General features: G+C 22.1%; 3 protein-coding genes across 3 annotated transcripts; all 3 read right to left on the bottom strand. All coding sequences in view use genetic code 6, as the record gives it.

The window, feature by feature from the left end:
• Positions 1-727: 727 nt before the first annotated feature.
• Positions 728-6,968, bottom strand: TTHERM_01008760 (hypothetical protein; the record flags this gene model as incomplete). The annotated part of the gene is made up of 22 exons (XM_001026709.2): positions 728-1,011; positions 1,067-1,097; positions 1,381-1,605; positions 1,711-2,027; positions 2,084-2,215; positions 2,273-2,599; positions 2,656-2,670; positions 2,904-3,032; positions 3,100-3,110; positions 3,175-3,325; positions 3,698-3,926; positions 4,238-4,284; positions 4,350-4,423; positions 4,491-4,770; positions 4,892-4,938; positions 4,992-5,037; positions 5,093-5,397; positions 5,518-5,653; positions 5,710-5,758; positions 5,814-6,012; positions 6,080-6,239; positions 6,545-6,968. 22 exons carry the CDS (start codon positions 6,966-6,968, stop codon positions 728-730), a joined length of 3,618 nt encoding a protein of 1,205 aa, XP_001026709.2.
• A 2,444-nt stretch (positions 6,969-9,412) lies between these two features.
• On the bottom strand, positions 9,413-12,780 carry TTHERM_01008770 (hypothetical protein; the record flags this gene model as incomplete). Its single annotated transcript, XM_001026710.2, has 6 exons — positions 9,413-9,572; positions 9,714-9,804; positions 9,855-10,449; positions 10,564-12,234; positions 12,292-12,548; positions 12,666-12,780. 6 exons carry the CDS (start codon positions 12,778-12,780, stop codon positions 9,413-9,415), a joined length of 2,889 nt encoding a protein of 962 aa, XP_001026710.2.
• An 832-nt stretch (positions 12,781-13,612) lies between these two features.
• On the bottom strand, positions 13,613-22,107 carry TTHERM_01008780 (hypothetical protein; the record flags this gene model as incomplete). The annotated part of the gene is made up of 31 exons (XM_001026711.2): positions 13,613-13,749; positions 13,854-14,419; positions 14,477-14,849; positions 15,116-15,263; positions 15,313-15,656; positions 15,716-15,844; positions 15,893-16,198; positions 16,246-16,400; positions 16,601-16,792; positions 16,840-17,278; positions 17,444-17,660; positions 17,716-17,765; positions 17,826-17,899; positions 18,295-18,589; positions 18,647-18,753; positions 18,806-18,851; positions 18,902-19,203; positions 19,264-19,420; positions 19,477-19,525; positions 19,584-19,773; positions 19,833-19,986; positions 20,038-20,390; positions 20,476-20,614; positions 20,670-20,718; positions 20,779-20,971; positions 21,103-21,173; positions 21,235-21,372; positions 21,440-21,577; positions 21,633-21,687; positions 21,736-21,871; positions 21,924-22,107. The coding sequence occupies 31 exons, from the start codon at positions 22,105-22,107 to the stop codon at positions 13,613-13,615; spliced, it is 5,886 nt and encodes a 1,961-aa protein (XP_001026711.2).
• Between the last annotated feature and the right edge of the window lie 2,108 nt (positions 22,108-24,215).

Here is a 24,215-nt window from a genome sequence, read left to right on the forward strand (position 1 = left end):
AAAGAGTAATATCTTTTGATATCAATTTTAAAAAGAATAAATATTATCTACAATTGAGGTTTACCCACCCAGTTTAGCTAATTTATAATACTTTAAATTAATTGGAAATTAAAATTTACATTGATGATATTGACAGATTCTAGTTAGATCATAAGGCTAGGTTATTTTTGGGTTTGTGAATATTAAAGCTAAATGGCTTAGGTATTATTGTAAAGTAGATTATTAAATGTAACGTTTCGTAAAATTAAAGCATTTTTCAAATCATTAATAAGTAAAAGAAGTACGTTTTAAGGACCATATAACCCTCTACTAAATTTAACATTATTCAAATAAACTTATTTTAAAGGTTATGAACTTATCTAAAATCCTATTTTAAATTAATCAAAATAACTAGAATAGGAGTCAACATTAATATTAGAAATAGTTATGTTAGTAAATCCTTGAATGATAGTTGGACATGTTTAGAGGAAGTAAAATTATTGGTTATTTACTTATTAATATGATATATTTAAATGAAATGTTTCTAAAGTTTTTATTTTTTATAGTAAACTTGACTTTAAAACTAAAGGTTTTAAAGTTTAACATACGGAATTTATAGATGGAAATATTATCTACAATTCTAATTCTTTTAAAGCTATTTCGTTTAAACCTACTAATGCTAGATCTAAATTACTTTCACCAACAATTATGTTATCAAAATAGTTAATTTCTGTTATCATATTAATATTCAATGGATCATCATAAGTTCCTCTTCCAATATTGTTTTTAATATCTTAGCATACCGCATATATAGTTGTAATCTTCTTAAAATAGCAAGATTAATCTCCTATTTTGCATAAAGTGCACCTAAATCTTTCTTTATCATACCTTATTTCATAGTCTTAAAAATTTGTTAAAATGCTTTAACTGGCTGTGCTTAGCTATGTAATAGTTTTGCATGAATAGCATTTTGTTTAGTAGATAGAATATGTATTATCAAAAATATTGCTAGACTAGTCACATGTTTCGCATCTATTTTTTTAAAATTGTAAATAAGAAAATAAAATCAAATAAATTAATTAATTACAGATAAGGACAAATTTAGCAGGAACCTTAACCTATAGAAAGTGTACTAATCTAAATATCTTCAGGTATTTAATTTTATCCAAAATAAAACTACCCCAAAAATAAAGATATTTATGAAATTGATTAGAGTATTGCTGTTTGATTGCATTAAAGACAATAAAACTTATTGGTTTAAAACACACAGCTAGCACATAGCTAGCCACATGGAAAAAGAGTACATATTTTGAGAATAGGATCAAAGTAGTATCCTTGCTAGCAAGAGCTGCAAAAAGATTATGCTTTTAGGATAGTTTTATAATTTAATCGAGTATTAACGTCATATGTTATAGATCCAAATATAATATTTGCAGTTATATTAAACTTTCTCTGCTAATCATCATATCCTATTTCATAGCATTAAGCGCATCCATCTAAACATTTCACACATCCAAGAAGAGTTGTCATATAATTAGCTTATTAACATTCTACACAAGTAAATAGTTAAATTACGTTGCTGTTATTCTATAAATTTTAGTAATAGCATTTATTACATCCAGAAACCTATTTAATTAAAATTTTTTTTTTAAAAATAAAAACCCCAAAAACTTAAATAAACTATTAAAATATCATTAAAATTGATCTTTTCTAGAAAAAATAAAATAATACAGCTTAAATACACTTGATATTTGAATCACACACTTTATTTTTTTAATCAAGAGCAAAAATTTAGCAAAGTTAGCAAGATTTGTTATCAGGTAAAAATTTCAAACATCTGTTATCTAGAATATTTCCATTTTTAGAGCAAATTTACTAATTCGGTGATAAAATATAATTATCTTGGCAGTAGGCACAAATAAGAGCAGAATTACTAGTTGAACCATTTTAGTAATAAGCAAAATTGTAAATTAAGTCAAACTAGCTTGTCTATTTATTAATTAAAGTATGTAATTGGCAATTTAATATTGATTAACCACAATCACTTCCTAATATTTAAGTTTTAAAAATTTAATATTCATGCTTTTTATTTTTAATATTATACCATTTGTTTAAATAGTTAGTTATGGGTTTATACAACTCAAACATTGCTTGAAAATTTTTAATGCTTAGTATTCATTTTAATTCAGCTAAACATTACTTTACTATCCAATATTATAGTAGTTATAACCATTTGCTATTAATTAAAAATAAATGATAAAAAGATGATTAATTAATAAAAAAATAAAATTACTGTATTAACAGGATGCACAACCCGTTCCGCACTAATCACAAGATATTAAATCGTAAGATATGATAGAATTATTTTTGCAAATCTAACATAAAGGATATAGTTAAGTAGAATCTAAAGTTAATCTTAAATCAATAGAGAGTTCATAATAGTAGATTTTCTTTCCATAAATATCTAGTGTACCTAATTCACATTATAAGCAAGTAGAATTACACTTCTGACATTAGTATTACAAATCCAAATAAAAGCCTAATACACATTTTTGACATACTTAAATATCCAAACCATTATTGAATTTAGTAATACAGGATTAGCAATTACTTTATGTGCCTAATAATGTAATTATATAAATTTGAATGCTAAATAAATTCTATAAAGAAAATTACATAACTAAATAGGAACTATATAGTATTAAGGATATATAATCTTATTAGTTACATTTCTATTTTAGATTTAGTAACTAGTGGTGTTTGGAGGTAAATTTTCAATTTAAAGTAAGCTTTAAGCTTAATCTATTTAAAAATTCAGCACAACTAATTCACAATTCTTTGATAGGATTTAATTGTTATTCCTTTAAAATTTTGTTTTATTTTAAATTATTTGATAAAAGGTATAAAAAAATATATTAATTTACCAAAACCCCTATTCAAGATTACAATCAAGACACTTTTAACTTATCTGAATTGTTCCTTAAGGAATCCGATAGGTATATGGATAAGTAATTATATTATTATACAAATAATTGCATTTAATACATTAAACACTTTTGTCTTAACTTTAAAACAAAAAATAACCCTCTGTGCACTTAGTACAAAAATTCAAATCCTTACACGAGTAGCATCTTTATGGTGAATTATAAAATAATAATAAAAATATATTTTCAAATGCTAAGTAATATTTATTACCCAATTGGACATTTATTCTTCATATTCGAAAGGCAAATCTACCCTTAACATAAGTCTTCAACAATGTAAATAAGATTTAGTTAAAAAATTGAATTTATTTATTGCTAATTGCTGCTATCTCTTTCCTTAAAAGTTAAGCATCTATCGTCGCCTACATTTAAAAAATTTTATGGACACCTTTGACATTAAAATGATTTGTTTGCTGTGCTTTGCAATACACATTCATTTTATAAACTAGCACACAAAAAATTTGTATCACCATTTTATTAGTTCATATCTATTAAAATGCAAGGTAAATCAGGTCTAATTTGCTTCAGACACTAATATTTTTCCATTTTCATATCTTTGAATGGGATACAAATGTGTCTGACGTTATCTAAGCAAAAATTTTGAGGACAAACCACACATTTTCCAGAAGACACCTAAGCACAAAGTCCTACAATTAATACCATAGTAAATCAATAAATTAAAAGTTAAATATTAATAAATTACTCATTAAAATAAAAAAAAATAAATAAATTACCTTATGAATCTTAGCAATAGCTTCCTATAGGAGTACAAATTCCTGTTTGAGCTATAAGATTAGTAAGATTTAAACACTAGGAAAAGCTGCAACTACCACAATTATTTGGGTCTAATGAACAAGATCCATCTGGATTAGAGCATTTATATTAGCCTGAAGGATCTACATTAACACAAACTTGTCCCATCTATGTTATGCTAGTGCAAGACATATCTTTAAAGCATTTAACCTGATTAATTAAAAGAATATTAGTTTAAATATATATATATATAGAGAAAGAGAGAAATTAATAATAATTAATAAAATATATTCTTATTTAGTAATATTACTTTCAAAAAAATTTTTATGTAAAAAATATTCAATCTGGTTCAAAGATTTTTTATTTTACAAAAATATTTTAAAATGTTTATTTTTATCGGATTAAAAAATTTCCTTAATTAATAAAAATCAACAGTATATACTGAAAATAAGTCAGCTTAGCATCAATATAAATATAAACTAATTAGATAATTTAAAAGTAAAAGTATCAAAAATAATTACTGCAACAGATTAGTTAATTCCTAAACAATTCCCATTTATATCAACACCTTTTTATTTATTTATTTTTTTGATTTTGTTTATAAAGAAATTAGATTTAATTAAATTATTTTACCTACAGCATTTTTAGATATGTCAATATCCAGTTAAATACATTAGTATTTACCAAAAGTTTAAGATATACAATAGCTTTTATTTATTTATTTATTTTTAGTTAAAAATTTAATTTTGTTTATTTTATTTTTATTTATTTTACCCATCTAAGCATTGCTAAATTTTTTTCTTAGTAATTTGTCCTTTTAATAAGCATTTAGAAGTTTAATACTCACTTCCAATATATTGAGAGTTCAAATTTGTGCATTAATTTTAAAATAAGCAATAGTCTTTTTTGCAATATTGAGCATAATATGTATTAGCCCCAATACATATTTAAGTGTTTTAATCTCTTCCTATAAAATTGTTATTTGGGTCATTTAAAGATACACACTATCCACTAATGAGACATAACAAAGGTTCAGCACAACTAATTGAATTAGCTACAAAGAAATAATAAATATAACTAAAACAAAAGCACAATAAAAGATATACGTTAATTAATTTGCTAACAAAATCCACTAGTATTTTTAGATGCATATGTATATTAACTAGGAATTATACCATCTTAAACAAATGGATAAAATAGCTATTTACAAGTTTGCTAATTACTTATTAAAATGATAAATAAATAAATCTGAAAAATTTAATGAATGTTATTTACTTAATATTTAAAATGCAGTATTACGGCCCATAGCAAAGAAGAATAGCTTTTAATTAATTAATAAATATTAAAATAAAATATTAAAATTTGAAGTTATTTACAATTAACTAATTAATCTGCAAATAAGCATCTCTCTGTTATACTTTCTACACCTATAAAAGGCTGCTAATAAAATTAGAAAGTATTGCCATATTAGATACAGTAATCTGAATAAGAATATTATGGATATTCAGTATACAAACAATATCCATCTGCACAAATATCAATATTTTGACCATCAAAATCACTATATGGTAAACAGTTTGAAGTATATGTTTCTCTTGCAATTCTTAAATCAGACAAAGTAGAAGACAAATCCATACATGAATAATTTATTTATTCTATACAATATTTTCCTTTTTTGCATCTAAAATTATTATTATTCCAAAAAATATTTCCTTTATTTATCTAAAATCATTTGAAAATCAATACTTAAATTTTTTTAAAAGTGTTAAGATAAAAGGCTTATAGAATATTTTGAAATTACCTAACAGCTTGTGGCTCAGCCCTTTAAAGACAATTTCCTTATTAATCTATTCCTATGTAAACACTATCAAAAGGGATACAAGAAAAACCTGTCCCATTTTTAAGTAGACAGCTCTGATCTGAACACAAATATATCTCTTTTTTTAGAAAATATTTTATTTAATTTCTTTGAATTGTAAAATCTTTTTTTTACGATCATAAACTTTTTGTTATTAAACGCAAGTACCATTTGGTTAAATACCCTAGAAATTATTAAAATAATAAAGTTTATTTTAATGCTTTTAAGTAAAATAGTACAATATTGTAAAATGAGAAGTCTGTAATCTTAGAGCATATGTTATTGTATTAATCAAGACATATAGATTTATTTGTAAAAGGATTATCTTTAAAGCATTCAATTGAAGTTATCACTCCTAACTAATTGCATTGACCATTTTATAGTTTTGCAGGAAAACTTAAAGATAATTGAGCGCATGTACTGTTTAGTACACAATATCTAATCATAATCATATAATATTTTGTTAAATAATCAATAATTTATCAGTTTAAATGTATTAGTTTACCCCGGTTTACAATAAGGAGTAGCTGTGGAATTTTAGTTTACTTATAAGCAATAATAACTAGATGGATCTATACCTGCATAAGTATTCTAAGCAAGAATACTATTTACAATCTATGTATTAGAGTCAATGCAATACAATGGTTTGAGAATTTAAGCATTTACTTTTTTAAAAAGAGATTTTAAACTATATCAAAAAATGACTTTCTATAGTTATTTTGATTTGTGGTTTGATTTTGATTTAAATTAATTCAAGTTATAAAAAATTTTTGTGGTATTTTATATAATGTTTATTATGGTATTTTACTAAGGAATTATAAATTTTTTGAATTTATATTTATTCTTACATAACATCTACTTTTCTTTAAAAAACAAATGCTAGGTTATTTTAGCATTAGAATTATTTAAATTAGCAATGATAAATTATAAAGAAAAAGAAAAGAAAACTCAAACACATAATAATAAATACTTGATGCAACATATTTATTTATCTCTGCGCATAAATATAAACCTTTTGTTTAATCTGAGCTCTTCATTAATCCAACATATGGGCTAGTAGGATCAGTTTCAGCTAAATAGTCAACACATTAATTCTATGAAGAATTCAGGCAAATTTAATGAAATATGGTGTACCAGCACTAAGCTGAATTACTTACTGAAGCTTCTTTGTTTTTTAAACATGTTTAAGATACAGAATCTCTCCCAACAAAATTTGTTTGACTGTAATCTATACAATAATTAGAACTAATGCATTCACTACTAGATGGAGATCTACATTAATTAGTTTAAGATGTTGAGTTAAAAAAGCTGCATTAGCTTGTTGGGCATAGCTATTAGTTGCTTAGTTTAAAAAGTAAAGAAAAAATAGCAAAGATTATTTTATAATAACTCATTCTTCAATCTTTTAATTGTTATTAATTGTTAATATAATTTAATTTTTGATTTGCTTACTCAACAATCTATTTCTTAATCAAAGTAAAAATTTTTTTATTTTTCAATTTATTATCATAAAAAAATTGGATTTTTAATTTTGATACTTTTAATTAAATTATTGATTTTCTTTATCTAATTCAATTCAAAGAAAAGTATTATTAAAAAATTAAGTAACTTTAACTATTTATTATTTTTTGCTGATCCTCAAAGTCTATTAATATTTCAGAAGAAAACTCTACTGCTTAAATCTGAGTATAAATACAGTAATCACTATAATTAAGTATAAGAAAGGAAAACTAATTACTAATAAAAAAGCATTATCATTGAAAAGTTCATTCATCGTTTTTATTTACTTTATTTATATTTTCATAAATTTATTTTTTTATTATTATTATAAAAAATAATAATTTTTGATTAAAATAAATTCAATTTACAGATTTTATTTTTTTATTTAATAGAACTTAAATAATTATTTTAAATATAAAATATGTATTCTATATAGTGGATTATTTGATAATAAATTTGATTTTAATTTTTATTTTAATATTTTTTTAATTAAATTATTTAATATCATATTTTTAATTTATAATAGATTGTTAGTTTATTATATAATATGCTTAATTATTTATATAAGAAAATATTAATTATTTTTTAAACAAATAATCACCAATTTCTTTGAGAAATATATTAAAAATTTTTTAAAATTAATGTAATTTATTTTTTACCCCTTCCTTTTCTTAAATATTCTTAAGAAAAAAAGAAGTATTTAGTTAGTTTCCTTTATAAATTAAATGAAAGTATATTGAAATCATATCAAATAATTTATTTTTATGCTTATAATCAAATTAAAACAATAATACTTATTATTTATTAAGTTTTTGATTTAATAAATTCAAAAGCTTACACTTAAAAATTCTAAAAATAAAGCTAAATTAATTTAAATATTTTATTAATATACTTATATTCAAAGCAACTAAAATAAAATTAAAAGCAATACAAAATAAAATATTATTTATCAAATTTTTGCTTATTCGCTTATTACTCTTGTTGTTTAATTCCTTCTTTGATTATAAATTTACATCAATTTATTTTTAGAATCTTTATTCTATAAATTCTATTTAAAATTTATAAATTTCATATTAGAAAGTATTTTTCTCAGTTTATCCCATTATACTTATGCTTTCAGTCTTCTTTCTACATACTTATCCAAATTAAATAACTTAACTACAAATTTAAATTTTGATGATATTATTATTTGTATAGTTTTTACTAATTTTGGCTTATAATTAAACTATAACTATGAAAATGTTATAACCACAGTAAGTAATACTAGGCAAACAAGAGCTATAGTGCATGTCAGTTGAAGTTCTCTCTGATCCAATCTGAATTATATTGAGTTCAAACAAAAACATATTGCAGTCAGGCATTAAATTCTAAAGTCCAAAACATTTAATTTCTCATTGACATAAGGATTAACTATTTAAGTTTAAAACAATTTTAGTTAAAAAATTTATATTTATTGAAATAAAGCATAGAAAATGAATAATTTTTTAGAAAAATAATGAAAAATTGTAATTTTAGATATAAATATATTTTTTTAAATAATTCTTGCTTTTTGAAACTTAAAAAGAAGTTTTAAAAATTATCTGAATTAAACATATTTTAAAATAATTACAATTGTAAGTTAACAGAGTGTATGTTAATGACACTAGGATTGACGTGACTATCTATAACTGAGTAGGTAAATATGAAAATTGCATGATAAACAAAAGAAAAATTTTATAAATTAGCCTGACTAAATCCCATAAGTAATACTCTTATTTATATTCATAAGTAAAGAATCCAAATAAAATCTAATTTTGATAAGTTTTTATCATAAATCTCCTTTAGTAGATTTTAAACACAAAATATCCATAAAATATTAGTAAAGCTGTAAATACTAATGCTAAAGCTATCAAGTTATATGCATTATTATTTTATAATTCGCTACATGAAATAGATAAATACTCAGTTACAAAAAGTTGATTGTCAAACACCTAGCAATTTAACTTTAACAAAAAAAAGTATTAAAATATTTATTTTGTTTTAATTTAAATAAAAACTTACAGATCTAAAAATTTTGGAGAATATCGTACTTATTGAATAGTAGACAAATATACTTGTAGAGAGTATAAAATGATTTAAATATTTGTTACCGATAAATTTTTAAAAAATAAAGGTGTAGCAAAGCCCCAAGCAAAGTATATTTAAAATATTTACCACTAATAAGAAGTAAATACCTTTAAAAATTATACTAATTTCTTGCAGAATCTAAACTAAAAAGCACTCAGACATCCTTAATCTATCACTAAAAAGATTACCGATATCAATCAATAGTTAAGACACAAATTTTGGGATATTAGAATCATAAAAAAACATTATTCCGATTAAAGATGATTAAAAGATCAAAATTTTGATTACACTAAACACATTTAAGGTATCGTAACCATAAAATTTTTTGTAAAGTAATAAGTAAACCACTTTTGTCATGATCTTAAAGTTAATTTAATCCTTCAATCTTTAAGCTAAATAGATTGATATAATGAATGCCAAGATTGATATTATCAAAGGATAAATGACTTCTGTAAATTTTATGCTGCTGCATCTATTAAATTTTAAAAGAAGTTTTGTTAAAATTAAAAATATCCATCAAAATAATTAATTACCTTGAACATTTTTAGTCCAATTTCATGAAATAAGCTTCACCCCAATATTCTCCACTTCTATCACAATCTTCGCAAAGTGCTCCTACATATCCTAATTTATATATGAAAATAACAATAAGTTAATAAGCCAAAAAAAATTACCTTATTTGCAATAGTAACTCATATCTTAGTGTTTAGGTGAAAGTTAGCCAGTTTATCCTATTTAACTAATTTGAATATCTCCTACACAATTTTTACATGGGTATAAAACTATTGATTATTAATTAACTCTCCATAAATTTGAAGGTAAAAAGATCATATCTCTATAACATTTAACTGACGAATCGGGGCACGATTAACATTAGTTTGCTATACTAAAGCTATATTAAGTATCTTTACAGTCTTAACACTAATCATAATTTTATTCAAATTTTATAGGTATCTAGCCAGTTAGGCAATTTTGAGCCATATCTATAACAATAATTAATGAATAATTTCGATAACCAATTAAGTATTAGCTTGAATTGAATATGGGAATTAAAATTAAATCGCTTGTAACTTAGAGCTTAAGTTACTAATTGAAGTTTCCATAAACTTTAATTTACTGAGTTAAATTAAATTCACCATTTGAACTATAAATTTTATTCTAACTTAAGTAACCATTTCCTTCTAATATGGCTATTTAAAGAAAGCTATATTTAGGAATATTCAAAATTTCTTAATTCTAATCACTACACAATCTTAAAATTATATCTTCCTATTTTTATTAAAAATATTTATTCTGAGAAGGTTAAATATTTAAAAAAAATTAATTTATTTTATATTTAATATTTTTAACTTTTATGATTTAACTAATCTAAAAAAATTTTACCTAAATTTATCCTCCCATATGATTGCTAATCAGTACTATTTGTTAAGAAGAATAAAAATATTGCAGCTTATAATTAATGTAAATATTTAATTATGTTGGAGAGGTAAATATATTATTTCCATAATAGTTAGCCCTATTAAATGAGTAAGTATTGTTTAAGTATCTATTCACACTTTAGCCTGTGAGTGAGGCTATTGCACCTCCATTTTGGGACATATTCTCCAAAAATATATTGTCTGTTATTTCAAGCTAGTTTTTTAAGATCTATTACTTTTCATTTTCGATATAAATAGCACCACCATTTAACATTGCAATATTACTTTCAAATGTTGATTAATTTATGAGCATTGAACTATTTTTTAAATATATTGATCCACCATTAATCATGGCTTTATTATTTTTAAAGAGAGTGTTTTGGATAAATATTGGGGGTAATTAATACTGAGTATTTTAGAATTACTAAGCATACAAACCTGCACCAAATTATGCCACATTATTTTCGAATATTGAGTCTAAAATTATTTATTCTTAAGAGATAATTTAAATTGTGCCATGAGAACAAGAATTGCATTTATTGTTAAATGTATTTAATTTATAAATTTTACAATTTAAGCTTTAAAAAAAGACTGCATTTTGTATTTGGATATTTTAATTAGGTAAAGTTAAAGTATTGTTAATATTGTTATTGTTACTTATTGTGTTATTATAAATATTTATACTAATTGCTTAAGTGACTGTCACAAGATTTTCTAAAAAGATACTTTCATTATAAATGTTATTTAACTCTGAGTAATATTAAGTATTTAGGACAAAAAGGATCTTCTAAAATATGTAATTATTAATTTAATTTAAACTAATATTCTCAACATTATTGCATGAAATTTTAAATTAAGAATTCTCTATTTAAATTTCTTAAGTATTTTATATTGAAAATAAAGAATTTCTAGTGGAGCTTATTTCACTCATATAGATGTCTGTAAATAATGGATTTAAATTTAAAAATGAATTAATCATCGCCTCTATTTAATTTAATGATTTAATGTATTATAATACAACAATTGTTTTTGAAACAGTAGAACTATCTATGTTTAAATTACTACCTTATAGTGAAAAATTATTGTTAAATACAACATTTTCAATGAATATAGCACTCCTTGGTTTTATAGAGGTTAGTATATGTATGGCTCCGCCTTTAAAAGAAGCAAAGTTAGATAAAAAAGATGATTAGTAAATAAAGATATCATAACCCAAAGATTGCTACCCATCTATGTATAAAGCTCCACCTTTTGCTTCTAAATCTGTGTTACTATATGCAATGTTATTGCTAAATGTACAGAATTTAAAATATAAACTTCCTTTATTTTATGAAATCCAATATAAAGCTCCTCCATTTAATGCTTATCCATTAAAAAAGTGTGAGTTATCAGCATTGAATGTTTCACTTTAAATAAATACGAAACCTCCATTTTTTTAGTTATCTAAATTTACTGATTAGTTTTAAAGAATAGGATTGGTGAAATTAGAGTCAAATATATGAACCTATTTCACCTAGCCAAATATCCAACTAAAGGGACTATTTAAATCTTAATTAATGAAACTCGAATTTTTGAATACAACAGTTATTGTAGGAGATTAAAAATAGAAGCCTAAAGCAATTTGTCCGATTGGTTTCTAAAATTTAAAAAATATTAAATTAAAAAAAATATACACAATTAATCTTAAAGATACCTATTTTGTCAGAGTTTAAACCTGGTAGTTAGAAAAGGTTACATTAGAGATTAATATTTATAAATCTTATTTTGAATTTATTGATATGGGTGAACAATACTATGCATTTTTTGAGAAGTAAAGTTTGTTTTAGTTGCTTTATATATTACTAATAAAAATTCCTTATAAAGATGACTAATTTTAATTTGAGAAAACATGATTTTTTAAGCAAGTGTAGCTGTCTTCAATTTAAATGATATTCTTTTATATGCTAAGACCTTATTGTTAAATATCATAAATATTTACATAATTAAAAATGGAGTATAATTTGCAAATTATTGGAGCCATAAATTGGTTTGAAGTCTAAGTTTAGATAACTTTTGAGATAGAAATACTTTCAAAGTTATTAACTTATAAAAATTAAAATTCTATGTTATCTTCCATAGAAACATTAAAAATTTAGATCGTCTATAAGTTTTCTAGCGTTATTAATATTTGAGTTAAATCCATTTAGAAAATATTGTTATTAATTATTATGGTACTAATTTAAGTGTTGCTATTTAAAAAAGTTTTAAAATTAAATAAGATATAATTATTATTAATAAATTAGTTATTTTAAATTGTTATTTATTTCAGTATAGATTACTGTATAAAATTTTTAGAATATGATTGACTATCCTATTGCTAGAGAAAGCTATAATTAGTAACATTATTTTTTATTATTTAAAATCCATTTAAATTAAATGTATTTGACATAATTAAAGGAAATGCTTAAGTATTTTGTTATTAAAGAATGTTTTGACTTAATAAGATATTATTTATTATTAATTAGTTCATAAAATTTGAATTTAAGATTTATGAACCCAGTAGAATCTAACACTATAAAAAAGAAATACCACTTAGCTAAGCATTTATCTATTAAATTGTAATATAATTAGGTTAGATATCAAAAACAATAGCTCTATTAATTAAGACTGATTATAGAAATGTTAAATTTTGAGTGTTCAATCTAATATTTGGCATATTCAACTAAATTATAGATGACTAGTTAAAATTTACCTAATTAATCAAAACAAACACTAAATTAATATTTTTTAATTTATTTAAAAATAGAAATAAATAATTATTTATTAAAATACTCCCTTCCTCCAAAACTTTAATATAAATAACTTCCTTTGTATATTTTTGCGTTTGTGTGAAGGGGAGGGAGAAAAAATATGATATTAATTTTATTATTTTTTGATATTAAATAAATAAAATATATTTAAATATTACATTTTAGAAAATAACTTAATCAAGGGTAACATTTAACTAGGAATTTAAATTTTGATTAGTATTCATTTCAATTAGCTATCTCTAGCTTATAATTTATATATTTAGAAACTAGACTTGCTATAAGACTATGTTTGTCTACTGTAGAGTTGAAAGTTGAAGTGCAAAATATTACTGAATGGTTTTCGAGCTTTAGGAAGTAATAAGCTAATTAAACTAACAGTTAAATAACTAAAAATCACTTAAATTTTAATTATTAACAGATAGTCCAAATACACTATTAACTTTTTACTATTAAAATTAAATATTACTTACAGAGACTTAATTGAAACCTGTTATGTTGAAAGTATTATTTTATTAAAATACCATCATATTGTTTGGTTTAGTACCAATCGATGTAATATTAAGTATAGCTAATTCAAGTGATCTTATTTTGTCTTTTAAAGTAGTTATGAATGATTGTGTACTTTGTTCTAAACAAATATCATCTAAGAATATTAACTATACCTCTAATTACTTTACTTAAAGTTCATTGTAATAAATTATTGCTTGATCATAGTCAATTTCATTTAAAATTAACTAATCTATTCCTATTTCATTTAATCTATTGTAGTTAAGAGGATTCTAAAATGATCCATCACCTTTACGACTATTTATATCTAAACATTAGATATAAACAGTTTACTATTTTTTAAAAAAGCAACCTTACTCTGTATTTTAACACAGGTAACACTTTCTTCTTTCTTTGTCATAAGTTATTTTGTATTATTCTTGAGTGGAGCTTGTAGGTAATGAGTGTTTACAAGATAAGCATTAGGCATCGTATAAATATAGAGGATTTACACTTATGTCTTTGGTATTAACACAAGTTTCACACCTTTTAATTTAACACAAAATATAAATATTTTTTTTAGTAAATCAAAGTATAAGTTACATCAATGGGCAAAGTTGGCAATCATTACCTGCAGATGTTAAAGAAACCAAATTTTTAATGTCAGGTAAATTATTAAGATTATAATAAAGCATTCCAATAAAATATGATTAATAGGAAATTAACGAGGATAATAAATCATAGTTGCATTGAATACATTAAGGCTTATTATTTATTAAGATACACTGCAAGCAATATTATCCACATTATAATTTTACACACAATTTTATCTCTTAGTCAAATTAATATCCATCTTAACATTCTGTGCAAATCAATTAATAGTTTGTTTGTGATGTGTTATAGTTTAATCTTTGCTAGATATTCAAATTATTTCTTTTGTAAATAAGCTAAGATGTAAAATTAAATGTTCGAGTACCTTTATTTAAAATTATTTTAAATTTAATAATATTGATAATAATAATAAATCTTTGAAGATAAAAACTCAAAGTTTTTAAAAAAATATTTAATCTCATTCATATACTTTAGTATTTAATAATCATAAATTTAGATTTTAAAGATTTTTTTGATAATTTTATTAAATTGATTGTTTATAAGAAGATTTATTTTATTATTATTAAATAGTTTTATAGATATCATTAAAAATCTAAAACTGAAATGAAAAATAATAGATTCTTTTCATACCTTCATAACATTTAGAACATCCTTAGGGACAACTTATACAGCCATTTATCGATGGAATACTAAGTTTATCTTGACACCTGGTGCATTGATATATACTTTAATTTGATAAAGGATCTAAATATTAGTAGCATTCTGAGCAACTATTAATCTATTTATAAATAATTATTTTAAATAATATTTAATTAAAGAAAGTTTACATTCTCTGAGCACATACTATATTAACATTTTTTAGGAAGTGTAGCTAAATTAAGAACATATCCATTACTACAAAATTGGCATTCAGGAAAGTTTTAAATGTTAGTAGAGCAATAACTGCATTTATTTTACTAAGTTATTTATTAACATCCAAAGCTACACTTTGACTAATCAATAGTTGCAAAATAATTTAAACTACATTATTTGCAAATAAATTAACTCTAACTAATATGTGTTGCAGAATTATAAGTCCATAAATATTCAGTTAAGTCATACTTTTAAGATCCATATGTTACTAATTAACTTGTATAATCACAATTTTATATGTTTTGAAAGCATTATTTACCTAGTTTCAAAAAAAGCAAATTTATTGTAAAAGTATATAATAATTTAAAGAAAAAATACCATCGTATGATAAAAAGTATCCTTAATTGCATTATGTACATTTTTAAATATAGTTCATTTAGTTAAATTCAGTTTAACTTATTATTCTTAATTTTTTTTGATTAAAATTTAGAACTTTTTCTTAATTTTCTATTTAAAAAATAGATAAATTAACCAAATATTATAAATATTATTTACCGTATTAGCATCTCTGACAATTATTACCACACTACAAACATGATTATAAATCATATGAAACCATGTATGTTTATTAACATTATTGACAAATAAGAATGAAATTATAATAGTCCAATTAAGTAGGATCATAGTTTATCTCTGAAATCAACTATGCATAACCAGACATGAATGTAGCATATTGGCAGTATTAACAATTTAATGGACACTAAAAGCATGATCCATCTCTTAAAACATATCCAATATTACATTATGTGCATATTGCTATGCTTGCAGATTTCTAAATACATGATTAACATTAAGAAGGGCCTAAAAAATTAATAGTTAATTTAAATTTATTTTGCTAAATGTTTTACACAAAGATGACAAATAGGGAACTAATTTATACTTGCCAGATATGAGCTGAACTTAAAAGTTTGTGGCATATAGCGTATTCTCTAATACTTAAAAACCAGAGTCATATTAAACTAAATAATTTGTACATGTCTTAAAGTTACTTTCAGATTTATTCCTAATTTTATTAAAGTTGATAAAAATATTTATTTCATTAAAAAACTAAAATTTCAAAATTACTATTTTTAAAATCTAAAAATAAAAAAATTAATTTATTTGATTAAATAAATGAATGCCAAAATAATTATTAGATTAAGTTAATTATTTGATAATATTTTTCAAAATATTTAATATTTGATATAAAATGAAAAATTTTACCATAATCCATATTCTGATAAGCAATCTATACATTTGTATGTTGGAATATTCTAGTAAAATTGCTAAACTTGAGTATATAAGTAAGTGTATGAGTTGCATTTAATACAAGTTTGCTAAGTAGAAGATATTTGATATAAAAAATAGCCTTATTAACATTAGTTACAAAATTCAGGAGAAGAACATGAGTAGCATCTATTTAAAAAAATTTTATACTAATAAAAAATTAATGAAAATAATACCCTATTGGACACTTCTAATTTGAATCTTTAAGGCAAAACTATTGATCATAGCAATCTTATTTTACATAGGTAAGATGCATTTCAAAAAAAATCTACTAGGAATTATTATTTATAATTGATATTTCTTTTAGACTATAGCACCTATCATTTCCAGGATTAGTATAGTGCTTAGGACACATTAGACATTATTAATTTTTTTAAGCAATTTTCTAGCAAAAACCATTTGAATTTGTGCAAAAAATATCTCCATTTTTGTCTGGGTTATCAATATTTTATTAAATGCACTTATTATTTTAGTTTTGAGATTATGTAAAGCAAGAATTTCCAACTAAAAGACTCAATAAGTAAGTACCAGTTAAACAATTACCATCACCATTAATATCGCAGTAATTATCAGGGCAAATAATACAATTTTAAATATCTAAGTTTGTACAAAAACCTATATTTTATGAAGTAGATTTATTTTAAAATATTTAGTTTGTTTAATTTAAAATAAATAAATAAATCTTAATTATTAAAGGTTTGATAACATTTTTATTTATTTAAGTCAGTTAGATAAATTAAATTCTGAAAAATTGAGTAAATTTAAAAATAATTAATTTACCATTTTTGTCTGTACAAAAAATAGCTGTAGGCTAAATGAGATCTTAACAAACATTAGATTAAGTAGTAGATAAGCATTAATCATGATCACAACTATAACATGAGCCATTAAATGTACATATTCCATTTTAATCTACACACATATTTTAAGTTATATCTATTCTTTAACAAGCTTAGGTTTATAAATTTAAGCAAAATCTTTATGTTGCACACTAAACCTAATTTAATTTATTTTATATATTCAATAATTTAAGAATAAATAAATTATTTTACAGCTATTGTTTCATTTTATTTAATACATTTTAAAGTATCCTTCTGTATTCCTTTTTTACATATAATTTTTAACTTAAAATATTACCAAATAAATAAAATTAAAATAATACCTATTGTTAGAGGATTGGTAAAATCGAGCTTGTTACATGTACCTAAACCATTTGAATCTACTAAAATACAATAACTTATTTTTAAAATAATAATAGTTATTCTTAAATAATTAAAATTTAACAATATGGGTTATAAAAAAAGAAAGTTAAAATATAGATATAATAATAATTTATTGGAGTAAATAGTAATTTGTATTTAAAAAATATTATAAATTCTCATTAAATAATGACTCCTCAATATTAGGAGGGGGAGGAGAGGGGTAAGTTTTAGTTTTAAAAAAAGGAAAGAGAATATTTTTCAAAAAAATTTGTTAATGAGAGTATACGATATTTAGGAATATACAAATTTTATCAAATTAATAACTTAGGGGAATGTATTTTACAAAATCTCATCATATTAATAACATTGATTATTGATCAGTTTTTTTAAATTTAATTCCCTTATCTCTTAAATAAAACATTAATTTACCCATTTTTATAACAATTAGAAGCTCCGTATTTGCGAGACTCACCTTATTAAAGACATGAATGAGTGTTTTTTTCTTTTCCTGGATAGAGATCAGATAATGGGATACAGGCTCCTTAAAATATACAGAATTCCATTTGACATACACTAGCAATAGAGACATTTTAAGGCATGCACTATTAAGTATTTTAATCTCTACCAATTTTGTTTATCTGTGTTGCATCATTCATTTCTTAGCATTTATTTGCATCACTAGAATTAATGCAGTACATTCCATCCATGCATCCTATGCTATTTGCTATATTAATTTAGAAAACTATAATATCTTATTTAAGTAGAATTTTATTAAAATTACGCATATTCAAATCTTAGCACATTTAATTAGAATTCTTTGCTCTGTAAATTAAATTAGGAAAGTTAGGATCAAAATCCTAAACTATTTGACATTTTTAAAATCCTGTGCTTTTTTAAAAAAAATGAATTAACTATCAAAATAAAATAAATAAGTGATTACGATATTTAGAGAATACAAAATGTCATCCCAAAGCATGAAACTATTTCTATTATAAAAATATTTCATAATAAAGATAAAAATTTGAATAAAATTTACAAGTAGAAGTTATTTAATCCTGAAAAACACATTATTAATTTATATCTATTCCAACAATAAAAAAGCCTTTAGCAACCGTTCCTTCATTAACGCAATAATCTTAACTAAAGTTAGGATCAGTAAATAAGCATGTCCCCAAAACACATGTTTCGATTTAATCTCCATTTCCATTAGGATCATAATAAGGTAAGCAATAACCTGTATTTATTTATCTGGCATATTTATTTATTGATTTTGATAGAACTAAAGCTGAACAAGCATTTCCATTTTAAATGTCTAAGCAAAATTAACCCTTTATACATCTATTAAATTTAATATTATTTTATTGTTGAAAGCTAATTATTTCAAAAGTAAAACTAAACCTAACACTATTTGGTTCATCAATCTGTTTGCAATATCCATTTACATCAACTCCAATCCTATTCTAACTGGAGTCTAATGGAAAACAGCCTTCATATGAATTTGGATCAGAAGGATTTTATTTTTAGATACAAAAATTGATTGAGCAACTTATAATTTCTATTATTATGAAATAATAAATATAATTAATCAATAATTTTAATCAATATTTTTACTGGGATAGTATGAGGAATTATATGCACATTAAGAATTGTTTACTCTACCCTTTAAATAAAAAAATTAATTTAAAATATTTATATATTATAAATTTTATAATGGATACTGATCTACTAGGTTGTGTATCATTAATATAGTTACAAGTTTGTGCAACTGGATCAAAACATACATTTTTATCAGAGCTACATTCTATGCTAACAGCTTAGCCAGCTTGTAAACATTAATTTTGAGCATTTCTTCCCACAAAATTTTAATTAAAATAAATACATGTGTTTTAAATTTAATCTATGCAAAGTCTATTTAAAATATAAATTAATTTGAATAGTTATTATATAATTTTTAAGTTGTAAGTTACCCTGTATAGCATTAAATTATTTAATTCTAGGGAGTTTGATTTAAATTTAAACATAAGTATTTGAAAGAATCTACTCCAACATTAGTTGTATTGTCCAGTTATCTTATAAAACCATTTGAATCTTAACAATAATTCTTTCTTAAATTTACTATATCTAATAAAATGATTATTTAATGTAAATTATTTAAATTTAATTTATAATTACTTGCAGCAGATCCTACATTGTAAGTCACTTAGTTCAATTATGCGCATTAACCATTTTCTACAATATATCCTAAAAATTAACTGTCTAGGGGATAAACTACACAAAAATAAGCTGGCGAAATCACAAGACATATATTTTAAGGGTCGTATATGCAATTTAAAGCATCTGTTGATTATTAATAATTCTCAAAACATTGATTGTTTGACACAGATTTTCCTATGTACTTGGAGTTTGATTAGATTTAACAAATACCATTTTATTAACATCCTATTCCATAACCTCCATATAAGTATGTTTGATAACAATTTTAAGAAGCAGTATCAAAGCAAATTTATCCTGATGGATCTTTACAGCTGTTTAAAAATAAATGAAAAAATAAAATTAGCTTTTTAAGAAATTAATTCATATATTTAATAAATGTTTGAATGATAAATTTACTATTATTATTTAGAAGATGGGTCACTACAATAAATTTATTGGTTTGATGATAGATTTATACTGGAAACAGTTAAGCAAGTTTTCTACGAAGGATTTGAATACAATGAAATACAGAGACTTTAGCTGCAATAATATAAATCTAATTTTTAAATTATTTTATTAAATTTGATTAATTTTTCAAATTTATCAAAAACCTGAATAGTAATTATATAAACTCGCACATTATCCTCCAATCCTTTAACCCTTTTTGTTAAAAAAAAAGTTATTTAATTATCATAATGAATTTTTATAATAAATAAATACCACAGATTATTGATTAGATATAGTTACTTGTAAACATAATTAATTCGAAGATAAGCAAGCTGGGTAGGTGTAATAACAAGCAATAGCGGAGGCTTAGTTTAATCCCCCACAATAATTATTTTACAAGAGAGCTAGGCTATTATTTGAAGTACCTAAATCTACACAAGAAAATGTATTCACATCAATGCATTAACTATTTTAAAATATATTAAATCCTTTATTTAAATTCTAGAAATGATAATATATTGAAAATAAAAATGTAATTAATAATTTTGGAGAAACAAATTTGAGCAATTAAGTTTTAGAAACAATATAATATTTTACGGATAACTACAGAGGTCTAATTATCTAAAATTATTTTTTAACAAAATACAATCACCATTTGAATCAACTCCCTTTTATTTAAAATAAAATATAGATTTTGTATTTAGAGTAGTATAAATTATAAAATAATACCTGAATATTAGAATTATTTAATTTGATACATTATGATTTAGTTTTTCTAATCAATCTACAGTATGTGGGTTTGCAGTAAATTTAAATGATATTGAGAGGTTCTTCATCAAAAATACACTGATTTAAATATGTTTTCCCCTATAATAAATTTAAAAGAGTGTTATTAAAAATTGTTTATTTGTTTATTTGCTTATTAGGCTCTTACTATTATCTTGTCAGAATTATAAAGTATGCATGTATTCAAATTATCTGAGTTTTTATAATGACAAAATTAGTTGTTGCAATAAATTTATTATTAAAAAAACTGGTTTTCATCAACACAAAATCCATCTATTGTTCTTCCCTTGAATAAAAAAGTAATCATTTTTTAGTTTAACTCAATTTAGAAAAAAAATTACTGCTACTATTGAGAGCATCTTTAATTAATTAGTTGATATCTCTTTGCATTCAAGCCTTTTTAAAATGAGAAATTAAAATAATTAAAAATTATAATCAATTTACATATTCTGGTGTGACTTTATCTATATTTTTTCTTAATTAACACATAAGAAGTAATTAAGAGAAAACTTGTTAGGAATTCCTTCCTCTATTTAAAAATTTTAGTTTTAGCAATAACCTTCTTTGATAAAAGACAATTCTATTTTTATAAAGTTGAAAAAATTATAGTTCATTTTTTTTATTGATGATACCTAGAGGAGCATGAAGGTCAGATAATTTTTCACCTAAACTAATACATTAATTGCTCAATTTTTCTATTGCAACATACTTATTATCATATTTTACCTAAATACACTTATTTTTTTCTTTTGTAATGCAAATGTTGTTATGCTTATCAAAACAAAAATCAATTTCATCATAGTCGTAAGAATCCATCACACAAAGACCTTTCGCTTTCTCTTTTCCTATATATTTAATACCATCTATTTCTTAACATACTGACTCAAACTAGTCTAGGCACTGACTTTTTTAACTACAAACAAAGCAATAAAGCTCAACAAATAAGCTTAAATAAATTAGAAATTAGAAATATTTCATATAAATTCAATCAGTAGAGTAACTTGATTTCTATTTTATTTTTGATAAAGGAAATTTTTTTAAATAAATAATTATTTAATTTATGTCTTATGTTTTAATTTGATAATTTAAATATTATACAAATAAATAATAAATTTTAGTTAAAATAAATATTCATGAAAAGTAACGAATTAAAATTATATTTTAAGAATTAAGAAAACAAGAAAATATTTTTTTAGTTTTTATTTTTATAAAGATATTACGATAAAAAAAAGTAGCGCTTTAAATATAAAAGCATAAAGTATTTACTTACGGGCAATAAATAAAAGTATTTAACTACAAACAGTCTCAAAATTTGAGAAAAACATTTAAATTTGTTTTTTTTTCTTAAAATAAAAATTCAATTTTGAATTCTTTAAGGTATTAGTCTAAAAAATAATAGAAAAATGTATAAAAGCTTATAAATTAGCATAATTACATATTATTTCTATCATTTTGTAAATAATTACTATATTTTAGTAAAAATCTGTTAAGATCAACTAATAAATCTTATAAAATAAATATATCATAACTTTCCTATTCTATTAACTTACCTATTATCAGAATTCCTTTTCTAGCTAATGTTTGATAAATTAGAAATGTCATTAGAAATTTTATCAAATTTTTTGACTAAATCTATATCTCTTTTCCTTGAAAACGCTTTATATTTAATATCATCAAAAAACATCAAAAAAATAAATTGAAAACTAAAATATATATATTGAACAAATAAATTATATTTTTAAATTATTGATTACTGACTGAAGAATTTATTTCGAAACTTAAATGAGATGAATAATTAAAAAGGAAAAATTTACAATCAATTACTCATTTTTCATGCATATCACATTTAAAAGTGATGTTTACTCATTTTACTTACTTACATTCATTTATCTCTTAGCACTTACTATTTTTATTTTCTCAAATTTTATAAATAAAATTAATCAGAAAATGGCAATGCTAATTTAAATTTTTTAACAATTAAAAATCTTCAAAATTTTCTTTTATATAATTAAATATAGCTAGTTACCATATTTTCCTTGTTCATCACAATTTTATAGAAGAGCTCTAAGGTTAGAAAGGGAAGTTTTTTAGATCCCCTACCCCAAAATTTTGTAAGGTCTTACAACTCTATTCTGCTTAAGAAACTATAGTATATATAAGGTACTTACTTAGCTTTCTAAATTAAAAACAGATTTAAAAAACTTTTTGAGTAAATGTAAATCAATAAATTAGTTATTCGATAACTGTTCTCACAAAAATAAATTTGACCTTTTATCCTATTTTTTAATGAGATAATAATAAAACTATTATTTTAATTAGAAATATTAGAAAAAAAATAATTTTATAATCAATTAATTATATATAAAATTAAAAATATATTGAATATTCTAAAATTTATTGATTAAATTTAAGAAAATTGGGATATAAAGATTGAACTAATTAATATTTTATTTATGAATTTTATATTTACATGTATTTAATCTTTTATATGTTTTACATTTCTTCTTCTTTTTTAATTAATTTAATACTTTTCTTTAAAAAAATATAAATATTTTTATAGGAGAAAAGTAATTTCAAATATTAATGAATACCATTGATTTCTAAAATGTTCTTATTTTTAAACTGTTTAATTTTGGTTATAAAAAAGAAATAAAAATATTTTAAAATTTATCACTTGAAATTTTATTTATTTTAAGATAAATCTAATCTTATTTTTATTTAATATTTATTGATTTAGTGATTAATTATGCTTAAATGAAAGAATTAAAAAAATAATCTGAACGAACATCTAAAAAGCCAAATTTATCTAAAAATTAGAAGCCAGAAAGAATTACCTCTATCTACTTCACTTTTTTATTAAAGACGAAAGTCGTTATTAGCTAGTGATTTATGATATTTAAAATTCAATTAGTTGATTTTTTGTT

The sequence above is a fragment of the Tetrahymena thermophila genome, assembly GCF_000189635.1.
Source record: "Tetrahymena thermophila SB210 genomic scaffold scf_8253992, whole genome shotgun sequence".
In the NCBI taxonomy this organism is placed as follows: domain Eukaryota; phylum Ciliophora; class Oligohymenophorea; order Hymenostomatida; family Tetrahymenidae; genus Tetrahymena; species Tetrahymena thermophila.